We start from the raw sequence: 15333 nt of genomic DNA on the forward strand, positions 1-15333 counted from the left end.
GTTAATGGGGTTCTCTCAGATCTCTATAAACCTGCTGGAACAAAGGGCTGTATCAGATATTGGTACGAGCTAAGTTAGTTGGGTTCTCTCAGATCTCTTTAAACCTGCTGGAACAAAGGGCTGTATCAGATATTGGTACGAGCTAAGTTAGTGGGGTTCTCTCAGATCTCTATAAACCTGCTGGAACAAAGGGCTGTATCAGATATTGGTACGAGCTAAGTTAGTGGGGTTCTCTCAGATCTCTATAAACCTGCTGTAACAAAGGGCTGTATCAGGTATTGGTACTAGCTAAGTTAGTGGGGTTCTCTCAGATCTCTATAAACCTACTGGAACAAAGGGCTGTATCAGGTATTGGTACTAGCTAAGTTAGTGGGGTTCTCTCAGATCTCTATAAACCTACTGCTGGAACAAAGGGCTGTATCAGATATTGGTAGTAGCTAAGTTAGTGGGGTTCTCTCAGATCTCTATAAACCTGCTGTAACAAAGGGCTGTATCAGGTATTGGTACTAGCTAAGTTAGTGGGGTTCTCTCAGATCTCTATAAACCTGCTTGAACAAAGGGCTGTATCAGATATTGGTACTCACTATGTTAGTGGTGTTCTCTCAGATCTCTAAAAACTTGCTGGAACAAGGGGCTAGTCCTTGACCTCACCGAGGTATACATTCAACTCAAGGCCATAACAAAAATCTGACTCCAAGCTATAGAAGAATGTCAAGGTTGCCTCTGTTTGAGCTGTAATTTAGATTTGGCTCCTTAATTCTGTCCAGTTTTGTTATCTCTCATTTCTCCTGCAGTCAATACTACATTCTTATCCAACATATAAAATTCAAATTCCATATCACTTCAGTTATATAAAAAAGTAACAGATGAGAAAATTTGAGAAACCAGAATCTCAGAATGCTTAGCCTATTTAAGGTTATTCACTTGAACATTAGTTGCACTTGAACATTAGCTGTTTAGTCCATTTTGAGCTTAGTTACATTTAGCCATCAGCTGTCCAGAGAGTTCAGTTTGAGCTTTTTCACTTGACGATCAGCTGTTTAGCCAAGACCATTGTTATGCTTGTTATGCTTGATTAATGTGAAATGATTTTAATTCAGATTGACCTTGAATATCTGGTTCAATAGGCACAGATATTAGCAGTGCTTGATATGTTTGATATTTCAATAAACATTAGAACTGTGAACAGAAATAAGCTGAATTAACTGTACATACAGTATATATAAGCTGAAGTAACTGTACATATATATAAGCTGATGTACCTGCACATAGGAATAGGCTGATGTACCTGTACACAGAAATATGTTGATGTACCATGTACACAGAAATAAGCTGATGTACTCTGTGATACAGAAATAAGCTGATGTAACTGTAAGTAGGAATAAGCTGATATACCTGTACACAGAAATAAGCTGATGTACCATATACACAGAAATAAGCTGAGGTACCATATACACAGAAATAAGCTGAGGTACTCTGTGATACAGAAATAAGCTGATTTACCCTGTACACAGAAATAAGCTGATGTACCCTGTTTTCAGAAATAAGCTGATTTACCTTGTACACAGAAATAAGCTGATGTACCCTGTACACAGAAATAAGCTGATGTACCCTGTACACAGAAATAAGCTGATGTACTCTGTGATACAGAAATAAGCTGATTTACCCTGTACACAGAAATAAGCTGATGTACCCTGTACACAGAAATAAGCTGATATACCTGTACACAGAAATAAGCTGATGTACCATATACACAGAAATAAGCTGATGTACCATATACACAGAAATAAGCTGAGGTACTCTGTGATACAGAAATAAGCTGATTTACCCTGTACACAGAAATAAGCTGATGTACCCTGTACACAGAAATAAGCTGATGTACCCTGTACACAGAAATAAGCTGATGTACCCTGTACACAGAAATAAGCTGATATACCTGTACACAGAAATAAGCTGATATACCTGTACACAGAAATAAGCTGATTTACCCTGTGATACAGATATAAGCTGTTTTACCCTGTGATACAGTAATAAGCTGATGTACTCTGTGATACAGTAATAAGCTGATGTACCTATCTGATGTACCTATATACAGAAATAATCTGATGTACCTGTAAACAGAAATAAGCTGATATACCTGTACACAGATATAAGCTTATTTACCCTGTGATACAGCAATAAGCTGATTTACTCTGTGATACAGTAATAAGCTGATATATCTGTACACAGAAATAAGCTGATGTACCTGTATACAGAAATAAGCTGATGTACCTGTATACAGAAATAAGCTGATGTACTCTGTGATACAGTAATAAGCTGATGTACCTGTAAACAGAAATAAGCTGATTTACCTGTACACAGAAATAAGCTGATGTACTCTGTGATACAGTAATAAGCTGATGTACTCTGTGATACAGTAATAAGCTGATATATCTGTACACAGAAATAAGCTGATTTACCTGTACACAGAAATAAGCTGATGTACTCTGTGATACAGTAATAAGCTGATGTACTTGTGAACAGAAATAAGTACCCTGTGTCCAACCTTTATACCTTGTACACGGCCTTCACTCTGTATCCTTTTACCGACCCTGTATGATTTTATTGATCTTGTTGTAATATCATTGTGTCCTGCTGATCACAGGGATTAAGTGTGTGTGTCCTCACCATTACACCCTCCCACCCACAGCTATCTCTCACAGGATAGCAAGGCTGGACTCTACTCTGGCTATGGTGTTTGTCCACTCATGTACCTGGTATATACAGACTTATTGTCAGAAGGCCTCCAACCAATAGTCCTCGGCAAAGTTTTCCTCACATAACTTGGTTTAAATTACAAAATGGCACTGAAGACATAGTTATGGTTAAATTGTCTGATAGAGAGGAATTGTTACTAAATGTTGGGCAGAATTTTGTTATGTAGGATAGTGAACCTAATCATATCTTAGGAACAAGTTTTTATATTCCATTGAGAGTATTATACATTCCAAGGGATGTTGTTTGCTAACCATGCTTTTACAGCAATAGTCTTGAACTTTATGGTTGGATGATCTTGTTAGCCAATACATCATACACAACACTGAAAAATATATTAAAGTTCTTTATCAAAAGGAAATATATTCCTTTGAGTATGTTGAATATTCATACAGAAATGAAAATTGTAGGCAAACTGTGATATAGGATTGTCAGCATGGTATGTTTTACCATTAAGAATGGAAATAAAACCTTGAAAAATAATGGACCTTTGATGAGGTTGATATGAGTGTTACATTAACCATAAAGAATCAAGTGATAAGAGAAATATTGGAATAATCATCTAATGTCCATGTACAGAAAACAAATTAACAGGAGTACTGTAATGTTATATATATGTATATATTATTGATGAGGGCAAAGGAAAGGCTGTTATGTGATAAACCTATATAAATAAGGGAGGTCTGACAACATCTCCTTGAGGAACTCCATATTGGGGAAGGCTAGGTGTTCCATTACTGGTATTCTGTATTTGTGTATTACAGAGTTATCTAACCATGTGGGAAGGTATTGATTGTGACGTCATGTGTTGCGAGAATAACATCATACTTTTTGGAAAAAATGATGCGAATTGCGCTCACAAGATAATGGCGTAAAAATCGATACCTGCCTGCAAGGGAGCTAACTCTGCAATAATGATAGACAGAATAAAACTCACTCCGTTTTTCTAGAAACAAAGGAAAGAAAGGAGCAACATATTAAAACATCCAAATTAATTGTATTTTACTTTGCATTGGCCAAAATAATGGGAAATGAATGCATATCTATACACAATTTGAGAATGGCTATATATATGTATAAATGAATAGTGTATATATAAGTGTAAGATATTGGAATAAAATGCTATATACCATGAGCTGTTCCTTGAAGATGTGCTGTAAATTGTGATTTATATCTTATATGCTTATGTGCTCTGTTAATAAGTTTTTAGAGGAATAGGAAATAAAAAAAACTTCTATATTGATAAAATCTGAAGAATATATCAAGCTCGAGTAAGATAGAAGAAAATCAATATTGATATCATAATTAACATTTAATGAAAGGTTTTCACTGAGATTTCACAGTGCAGACTTGTAAGGAGATGGTTAAGATATCATGCTACAGGACTACTGTGTTTTAAAGGACTTGCACAGATTGACCGGATTTGTTGATATCTATTAGCATACAAAACTGGATTTTTCAGCATAATTTATTGATCAGTTTTGGGGTATGCCCAGATAATTCCAAAGTTTTTCTTAATGTGACACTAACAATGATGTTTCTACACTTGGTCTTATCTTTGCTTTCATTTAATGCCTTGTGTAATGAGTATACATTTAGGTAGGAGATGTGTCGTGTACCAAACAAAAGTAGGTTGTGCTGACCTAACTATTTAATTTGATCAATGTAAATAAATTGTTACTCGAGGCTGTCTATCAACTCTTCCAAAAGTTTTCAACTAAGATGTGAACTGAATACCTGAAATTGCATAAGATTTGTATTTTACAGTGAGAATTTAAAGCTAAGGTATTGCATATGCCAGCTATATTGAAATGTCATGAATCATTCCTGTTTTAATTGGATTATCCTCAATAAAATATTGGATCTTATCCAGCATGTCTCAGGATCATAAACTTACATACAAAGTTAAAAAATCTCCAGGAAGATAAATCACTCATAATATGTCAAACATTCTGGCGGAGTTAAACTGTCCCCTTTTAATCATAAACACCCTTTTGATATAGATGTGAAAAGCAGTTAATAAACAGTTATAACTTTAGGAATATTAAAAGTAAAATTGTATCTAACTTAGGTCCTACTCTTGTATTGTATGCAAGTAGTTTCCAGTATCAAAATAATCTTGAAATATTGTTGATATTCTGATACTAGCGACAGAATTATAATGAAAGTAAGTTTAATTAAAAATCCATATTACATTGATCACCTGGTATGTTTATTGGGGTGTATTGGATGTAAGTCTAGATAAAAACAGCATGGTTTATGGCCTGTGATATATTAATCAACATTATGTGTGACCTCCTACCATAATGGAAATCCATAACTCAACACAAATACCTTCAAACTTCAGTCTGTTATGACAAATTTGCTTTTGGTCTGATATATGTAACATGAAAAACATTTGTGTTGATGAGATGATTGATTAAATCTTTTGGAAACATATTACAGGTAAATTTAAAGGATGTAAGATATGAGTGACAATATTCATGGTATGGAGTGACACAACTTTGAAGATCTATATAATCATCCTGTTCTACAGCAAATTAAATGAAATGATTAGATTATGACAATTGTATTTAAATATGAACAGGTGAGCTTATGGGATACCGCAGCGTCCGGCGTCGGCGTCCGGCGTCCGGCATCCGGCGTCCGTCAACAATCGACTTCTTCTCCATAACCGCTGGTCGGATTTCAACAAAATTTGACTGGTAGCATCCTTATGGGCTACTAACTGAAAATTGTACAAATGATGGAGCTGACCCCCCGGGGGCCTGAGGGGCGGGGCCAAAAGGGTTCAATTTGGCTATTTCCATATAAACGACTTCTTCTCTGAAACCAAGCATGGGATAGCACCCATAATGCAATGGTAGCATCCTTATAGGGTGGGGATTCAAAATTGTACAAATGATGGGGCTGACCCCCCGGGGGCTTGAGGGGCGGGGTCAAAAGGGGTCAATTTGGCTATTTCCATAAAACGACTTCTTCTCTGAAACTAAGCAAGAGATAGCTCTCATAATGCAATGGTAGTATCGTTATAGGGTGGGGATTCAAAAATGTACAAATGATGGGGCTGACCCCCGGGGGGCCTGAGGGGCGGGGTCAAAAGGGGTCAATTTGGCTATTTCCATATAAACGACTTCTTCTCTGAAACCAAGCATGGGATAGCACCCATAATGCAATGGTAGCATCCTTATAGGGTGGGGATTCAAAATTGTACAAATGATGGGGCTGACCCCCCGGGGGCCTGAGGGGCGGGGTCAAAAGGGGCCAATTTGGCTATTTCCATATAAACGACTTCTTCTCTGAAACTAAGCATGGTATAGCACCCATAATGCAATGGTAGCATCCTTATAGGGTGGGGATTCAAAATTGTGCAAATGATGGGGCTGACCCCCCGGGGGCTTGAGGGGCGGGGTCAAAAGGGGTCAATTTGGCTTTTTCCATATAAATGACTTCTTCTCTGCAACTAAGCGTGGTATAGCACCCATAATGCAATGGTAGCATCCTTATAGTGTGGGGATTTCAAATTGTGCAAATGATGGGGCTGACCCCCCGGGGGCCTGAGGGGCGGGGTCAAAAGGGGCCAATTTGGCTATTTCCATATAAACGACTTCTTCTCTGAAACTTAGCATGGTATAGCACCCACAATACAATGGTAGCATCCTTAAGCTATAGCTACAGTATTTTGTTAAGCTATACATATGGATACCAAACCTATACTCTGTGTGATTTCAGCTGCGGAAGATAGAGCACCGCCTAGGAGATCACCGGCCTCATCTCAATGAGACAGCAGAAGCTAGCATCACCGAGTATCCCTCTCTGGACCAGACATACAGCAAGACTGAGTTTCCCTCAGGGGTACGTATTTATCTCCCCTTACTGAATAAGATAGTCATCTCCCCTCATTGGACCAAACATAAAGCAAGACTTGAGTTTCCCTCAGGGGTATGTGGTTATTTCCCCTTACTGAATAAGATAGTTATCTCCCCTCATTGGACCAGACATAATTAAAGCAAGACTTGAGTTTCCATTCTAGAGTATGTGGTTATCTTCCCTTACAAAATAAGATACCGTATTTTTGCGTGTATAGTGCGCACCCGCGTATAGTGCGCAGGTACGTTTTTATTTTGAAAAAAAAAAAAAGAAATACTAAAAAAAAATCCAATTTTTACTTCTCCATTCAAAATGTTTTGCATAGGCTTCAAACACTCTTCAAGAACAAAATCAAACTCTTCCTATTGTTTATCAGTGCCTAAAACAACCTTCTGTTCATTAAAATTAACTGGCGAGGAGTTTGACGCGATGATTGACACTTTGTTTACAGAGCACTAGTGACAGGCCTAGTTAGCTTGTAACTTGGCGGCGACACTATAATGAGGTATCAACAACGATGTTTTTACAATCAAATAATTAATCATACCTTGTGTAATTCCAAGTGGTATCAATCAAGTCTACTGTATATCTGATGGGCATTTAAATTTAATTATGTCCAAGATATGAGCTGGAAAGCGAACCGAGCTAGGCTAATCAACCACAGCTGGCCGCCATATTTGAGTACTGACTGCACACTTACGTATTCTCAATTATTTCAATTAGTATTGAAATAAAGATGAGATTTTACAGAACCATTTCAAATGATGTTAATAAGAGTGTATTTGACAGCCATACCGTCATTTATAGTGCCGACTGGTCAGTTTTAATGTAAGAAGGTTTTAGTTTCGTATTTAATTTGCTGACTCTGCATGTGGCTTTCATTACACTCACTTCCGTAAACATTTGCAAAGTTTTCACATGCTGGCGAAACATATTTATAAGGTAATCAGTTTAATGTGACGAATCACTTACACACTTATACATCGTTTCAAGCTCCAGACTATAATCATTTAGCCATTTAGATTTGGAGATACCTTACTGAAGATTCACGATCGATCGTAACATGTGTCCGGTCATGAACAGTACATGTGCTCCCAAAACGGACTTTCAAGAAATTAAAGATATAAATTTGAAGTGAACTTTTCATTTTCTATTGAATATAAGCATTGAATATTGACTTAAAGATCTAAGTATTTAATCATAACTCTCAACATGTACAAAATGTAACTTGTTAGGCTACTGCACACTTTAGTTTGGACCTGCCGGTCGGTCATCATGACCCAATGCCTGTGCTTGCGTATAGTGCGCACCCCGACTTTTCACTTGATAATTTATGAAAAAAAGTGCGCACACTATACGCGCAAAAATAAGATAGTTATCTCGTCTCATTGGACCAGACATAAAGCAAGACTCGAGTTTCCATCAGGAGTATGTGGTTATCTCCCCTTACTAAATGAGATAGTTATCTTCCCTCATTGGACCAAACATGAAGCAACACTTAAGTTTCCATAAGGAGTATTGTGGTTATGTCCCCTTTTAGAACTAGATAGTTATTCCCCTTACCACACATTAATCTCCCCATATTGAACAAGATAGTTATGTCTCTTAGATGTACATAAAGATCAAGTTTCTGTCAGTGGTAATTATATATAAGTTGTCTCATTTGGTAACAAAGCTGAAAATACATGATGAAGAAAAGTGATAATTTTATTCTTTGCCTTATGGTAAAGAAATGTTGGCTGCTTACAAAATGTCCTGACATCCAACTATATAACGTCATGTGGATAAATTAGAAACCATAGTTTTCTTTCCTTATGTGTATATTACAATGCAGGGCATATCACAATTCTACTAGCACCTGTGATTGCATGCATATTGAACTCCTTTCAATATGTTAAATAAAGTCATTTCGAAATCAATTATAGGATAATTTCAATATGTTAAATAAAGTCATTTTGAAATCAATTATAGGATAATTACTTTCAGTATATTATAGTATAGACTTTGATTTTCAATCTGTATGCATAACTAGACAGAATTTGACCCAGACATCAAAAATGTCAATAGGTAAATGTTTATTGTACTCTTTGTCAAATCTAAAATCCTATATGAATTATTAATGAGTATATTTATGATTTTGCTGGTATTGGAATAATATAGAAGTATTGCCCTAAAGACTATGTTTAACTTAAAAGATTATGTAGTGACAATGAAGAAGCATATATGATAAGTGTTTTTACAAAACTTTTTTTCTAGATATATGTTTAAAAGGAGTGGACCCTCCATGGAAGTTCTGATTAGATTTACTGAATTAAGACATATATTCGGTATGGGTTATCTTTGCCAAATATTCTCACTGCACAAGGATTGATTTCTTTCAATAATTTGAATTTAATCAAGAAAAGTGTTTATTTCTAATCAAAATATTTTCTTGGTAAGTTCTTGAGATTATTTCAATCATAATTTGCCTTAAAATTAAATTCTTTTAAAAAGCGATTGGATTTTGTCCTGATAACACATCGACTTGTATTTTATTGGTGATTGTGTAATTTTTGTCTCCATTTGCCATTTTTCCCTGATACTTTTTTCTAAAACAATCACACAGAGCTCAAAAACTGCAGTTACAGAAATTCTGAAGATTGCACATATACATGCAGATTCAAGTTTCCATTCCATATATTTTATCCTAGTTATTTTCATCTATCTCCATTTAAAGAACAACAGTATAAATTGCAACTTAACAACAAAGCTCCAAATTCATGTTATATAACAGTTATGTAAGGAAAGGTGAATTTTGACATTGCATGTTTGATGTTTATTAATTTGAATACTGGTGAAGTGTTGTATAAGGCTCTCATTGTGGCTTATTATAGAAATGGGTGTTTTACCAGCCGACATAGTAAGAAATGTCCTGGAAACATGCAACATTGCCAAGAACACAATGATACCACCCCTACTCTCTCTACACAATTTACCTGATTAAGTACATGTCCATTAATTGGAGACCGTCCAAACCGTTTTATAAGCCATTCTTATCTAAGTTTTCCTGACTTAACAGGAGATTTTCCATAGTGTCCCCTAACATTGTTGTTGTAATCACTGGATTGTCGTTTAAATGGCTTAAATTGCTTGTATGATCAACTTTGTCAATACCCTGGTTCGGAAATCAACTTGGGCTATAATATAAGCTAGCTGCAGACTTTCACAAAAATCTGGGCCAATATTGCTTCAGAATTATATATACTTCTACTCAATCAGGCTTCTTTTTTTGAAGGCATATTTTTTAAAATTCATTCATTCGGTGTTTTTTTTTGTTTCTTTTTGTCTAACTTAATTACTTCATACCATTCGGTTTGAAATATACCATGCATACATTTATAACAATGAAATTCATGTGAAATTGATGATGATTATATATATAGATATTGGGAGGTCTATGACTGAACTCGGATATATGGTTATAATATTAATAGATTAGAATTTAAAAACAAAATGTTATCAAAGTATGATTGAAGGTCCCCCCCCCCCAAGAAAAAAATAATTATATAAAATAAATAAATGATATATTTATATAATATCTTCAAAATTGTCAGTAATATGTGCAGATGTTATTTTACAGTATAGAATACCAAGTACACTAATTTATATACAAGGTTGTAAATGTTTATAGTACAAAGGACTCCACATAATCGAATAACTGTTATTTGAATATTTCGATTATTTGCATAAAATTCTGCGGTCCCGATTTTTTTCCTTCTTTATCTTCGTTTTTTCAACTCTGTGTATTTGAATATTTTTCTTTGAGATCGGAGACCGAAACCTGAAAACAGGAAGTGGGCCAGCACCCATCTTGGAATACTTAAATCTTTACGAAAATGCTTGCATGATGTTCGCCATCACTTAAAACCCCCATAGACCAATTTTCAGCGAGATCGGAGATCGAAACCTGAAAACAGGAAGTTGGCCAGCGGCCATCTTGGAATACCAAAATCTTTACGAAAACCTTTGCATGTTGTTTGCCATCCCTTAAAACCCCTATATACCAATTTTCTTTGAGATCGGAGACCGAAACCTGAAAACAGGAAGTGGGCCAGCAGCCATCTTGGAATACCAAAAATCTTCACGAAAATGTTTTCATGATGTTCGCCATCCCTTAAAACCCCCATAGACCAATTTTCAGCAAGATCGGAGACCGAAACCTGAAAACAGGAAATGGGCCCTGGCGGCCATCTTGGACTTCCGGTTGGGAAAAAAAAACCTTTATGCACAATCCCATACCCTAATGAATATGTATGTGAAGTTTCGTGATAATCGGCCCAGTAGTTTCTGAGAAAAGCTGCGGAAACCCGCGCGGCGGAAGAAACCAGAAGAAATAAGAATAAAAATAATAATAATAATAAGAAACGGAGCAAAAACAATATGTCCCCCCACTTCGTTTGGGGGACATAATTATAAACTGTATGAAAAATTTACTACTGATGTTGGTGGAAAAGTACCAAAATAATTAAGAATAAAATATGAAAACCCAGGTGTACTCTTTCACTAATTTCAAATACAATGTACTATGATAGAAATCTTATTTATTGATGGTTATAGGTGCCTCAGCTCACCTAGATGGACCTATTAGTATCTCTTATAACATAGAAAAAGTTTAGCAATGTTTTTCTTAAATGAAGATGCAATTCAAGGTTGTTGTTTTTTTTGTTCAAATAGACTTGTCTTAGTTAGTGCAGTGTTTTTTATGTGACACACAATCCAACCAAGATGGACCCACACATCAAGTTTAAAGATAGTACCTGGACATGGTAATGCACAGAAGAAACAAATAAATTAAGGGCCACACTCTGTTCAATATTTACTACACAGCATTGTATTCAGAGATAAAACATGTGTAAATTGTTGAACATTGGCATCAGGTTTTGTCACAATGTTGTCTACAATATAAATTTCAATATGTCAATGCAATGAAATCCTGTCCAAATCTTTTCCCCTTGATCACTGTCCAGTGCAAGTCCATTACATGCTGTTTTTCATTCCATTTTCCTGGCAGTGAAAGCCTGAAAAAAGACAAATACTTGTGCTGGAACAATAATGTTTATGGATATATTAAAATGTCTTATTTTTTTGTTTGGCTCAAATAAATCTTTGCTTTAATTTTATACCATGCCATGTGTATGTATGTAACAACGTAAATTCCTCCATTTATTTTTCGAAGCACCCGCCTATATGAACGTACAATGAAGCCAGATACACTCCACACAGGATTACTGAGTTTTAGTGTCTAAAATGGCATCCATATTTTTACATAATTGCTAGTAATAGCAATCTGAAACCAGGATAGATTGAAATATTTACCTGCAAATGTGGCTTGATGACAGCTGTGGATTTTCAGTCTCTTTGATGAGGTGCATTCATTTTCAGTCATCAGCTATTCATTTGTTTTTGTTGACTGTTTCTTCTTCATAATTACTGTATTCTGAAAAGAAAGAAAAAAAAATAGGATGTGCAATATGGATACAGTGTGAATGCATATGGTACAATAGTATACTCATAAAAAGTTCACACATGGCTAGATTAATTAATCAAAAATAAATTTACAGAACTAAATTATTTTAATGTTTTTATGTACGCATGGCGCAGCGCCGTGCCCTTTTTACCTGACGCCATGCCTCGATCTATAACCCAGCCCTGTTTGTCCCCAGTACAGTTTTACTAAACTACCAAAATACCAGGCAGTCGCTTGATAATTATGTAAACAAAAGAGGTGTGACCACTCCCTGACCCCTGATCAACACCCCAGTGACCCTACTGCCATTCTGATAAATGACATTTTTCTCAGAGTGTTAATCCACTTAAAATGTAAGTCTCAATGAAATATTACTTAACAAAAAAGGAATGCAAAGGTGATGTTTAGATGGTAAAATAACTCTTTTTATAATGTTCATACATTGTGTATATCAGTCATCTTAAAATATTTAAATATTCACATGTTACCACCATCCTTTTATTAATATTTACCTGTTTAAATCAGGCATATAAATGTTATGTCTTTAACCAGTCTGCCCTCGATCATTATCACACACTGATCTGCAATTTGCCTGAAAGGGAAAATATGAGGTTATATATACATGACCTGATTGTATGGAAACACATGTATGAATGTGTATACACATTTAGATTTAATTGCAGGACTTAACTGACTGATGGACAGCAAAATGTAAATATGATAGGATTACATCATTGAAACATCATACCTTCTTGTCAAAAAAATGTCGTGAAAACAACGATATAATTGAATATGAGCATCCAAATTACACTCACATATTTAAGTTAATAATGTTATTTCATTACCCATGTTTTCAAGAAAACAAATATTATTTCCCAATCTAATTAATCACGATGAATAAAGTAAAGTTTAAAAAAAAAAACAACATAAAATAAATTATGTACTACAAAACGAAATTGTGGGCGATAATGAAGTGAAAATGATATGGAAAGTTCCATAGTTTTTTTTAATAAAACTTGTGTCCAGATACAATTTGTTGGATGTTGAATTGATTTATAACATTTAACCCCCCCCCTGCCGTGTAAATTTTCTTGTGATTTGAAATTGGAAATGATGTTGAAATTTACAACTGAACGGCAATGAAATAATTGCCAAGCCCATTCAAAAAGAAAGCACAGCTATGTAAACAAAAAATGATGTCTAACTTATTTCATAAACTGGGTGTTTTAATTGCATCCAAATGCTTTCAGAACGAAGTAAACAAGTAAGAGAAATGAACTTACCGTAACTCCATCCTCCATCGGTACTGTGTTCACCAGCTAGAGTTTGAGGAGATCGATGGTATTGTAACAATAAACAAAAAATAAATAACCTCGTGTCTCTGTGCAAACATCCTACCTTCTTTCGATGTTGGCCCAGCAGCCAGTTATATTTGTTTGTTTACATTCTGCAATCAGCTGACAGACGTAAACAAATATGGCCGCCAGCCAGCTGTTTCACATTCTGTGTTTCCTGCTCAAAATAATCACGTGACAAACACATGTGGGGCCGCTTACGTCTTTCACAAAGGAATGCTGTACTATAATATTTCTAAACAAAATCTCTCAATTCCTCACGTTTTATTATTAACTTAGGACAAGGAATAAAAAACGCAAACAAATGAACTGGTGTGCTGATAAATCCACATTTAGTTGCTGTATTACAAACAGACACCTGTAGGCCTCTTACGTGATTCAAAAGAATGTTGTACGATCCTATCGTCTAAACCAAACCTCTTGATTCCTAAATTTTTGTTGAGAGTTTGTGATAATATATCAAAACAGAAAATATACGAACTATTATATTAATAAATCCACCTTTTGACGAGAGGTGTAAACTAATTTATAATCACGACAACAGAGTATTTGTAATAAGAACCATTTCCGGCATGTCGTGAAAAGATCGAGATTTTTATACAAAAAAAGATAAACAAACCCCTTGTTTTGGCATGGTTTGGAGGAACTTTTTAAAGTATCAATTTCCATCGTTGTGATGCTGGAAAGATTATATAGTCACAAGCTATTTATCATCGTATAAGACCATGTGTCTGACCAGAAACATCCAGGCCTACGTAAACATGAGCCGTGAGTGTTTTGTTGGTTAGCCTACTATATGATGTCCGAGTCGGTGTAAACAAATGAGTTGATAAAATTCCATTGACAAATTCATCTATGATAGCTTGTATTTCCTTTTACATATAAATCAGACCGATAGCATATTTACGTCAACAGTGTGTGCAACGGAGTATCCCCGGCATGTCTATTTGTTTTGGTTAGTTTGTTGAGATTTTATACTGAAACCATTTAATCATTATATGAGGATGGAAATACTTTCACAAACTATTTATTATCGTATGGGACCATGAGTCTGACCCAGGGGAGAGTTTTGTTAGGTCCGTGCAGAACGACTAATGTACATGTGTTGGCTTGTTTACCTGGTTGTAAATCGTTATTGTGTGTGAAACCACTGGTCAGAGACAGGCGATTTGTGTGTCAGTGTGCACGTGACTGTCGATAATTAAGACTCTAATTTTAATGCATCTTATGCTGATCACATAGGCATTGGTTTTATGTAACATATATGTACATGGGCCTAGTGTATACTACTACATTTTAACTCATTTAGAGAGAAAGGGAATTGGAAACCCATTTCAATAATATTTTAAGGTGAACACTTATATAAACACATTTCAACAATATTTTAAGGTGAACACTTAAGTGATTAGAAATAATTTAAACATTTATGGTAAAGAAATGAAAATAGAAACTTAGCATTAAGAATATAAATTATTCAAAACATCATCTGCAACATTCACTTATTAATTAAACATCTTAATTACCGGTAGTTGAATTATATTTCTTTCTAATGTTCAGTTGTAAACAATTTTTAATTAAATATATAATTTTGTTAAAAAAACTCCCCCTAAAAAAAATTGGAGTAGAAAAAAAAATCAAAATAAAAGTACACTGAAATGGTGAGGCCTTATGAAAAATTCTAAGTCCAAATAAGTACAAAAAAAGTACTCTGAACATTTCTCATACCATGTGAATAATTCTAAGTCCAAGAAAAGTACAAAAAAAGTACTCTGCAAAATGACTAAGTCCCAGAAAAGTACAAAAAAAGTACTCTGCAAAATGACTAAGTCCCAGAAAAGTACAAAAAAA

General features: G+C 35.1%; 1 protein-coding gene and 1 long non-coding RNA gene across 3 annotated transcripts in view; one reads left to right on the plus strand and one right to left on the minus strand.

Annotated features, from left to right (window-relative positions):
* Positions 1–15333, plus strand: part of LOC138320465 (uncharacterized) — a 59366-nt gene that overhangs the window by 36945 nt on the left and 7088 nt on the right. For both annotated transcript variants that reach the window (XM_069263427.1, XM_069263428.1), the window contains exon 4: positions 6487–6609. In XM_069263427.1, the coding sequence (XP_069119528.1) occupies positions 6487–6609 (123 nt within the window). The remainder of the gene's footprint in view (positions 1–6486; positions 6610–15333) is intronic.
* On the minus strand, positions 11467–13645 carry LOC138320466 (uncharacterized). The gene is made up of 4 exons (XR_011208191.1): positions 13414–13645; positions 12643–12722; positions 11980–12100; positions 11467–11681 (listed from the first exon to the last, which is right to left on the minus strand). It is a non-coding gene; the product is annotated as an uncharacterized lncRNA (long non-coding RNA).

The sequence above is a fragment of the Argopecten irradians genome, chromosome 4, assembly GCF_041381155.1.
Source record: "Argopecten irradians isolate NY chromosome 4, Ai_NY, whole genome shotgun sequence".
NCBI lineage: Eukaryota > Metazoa > Mollusca > Bivalvia > Pectinida > Pectinidae > Argopecten > Argopecten irradians.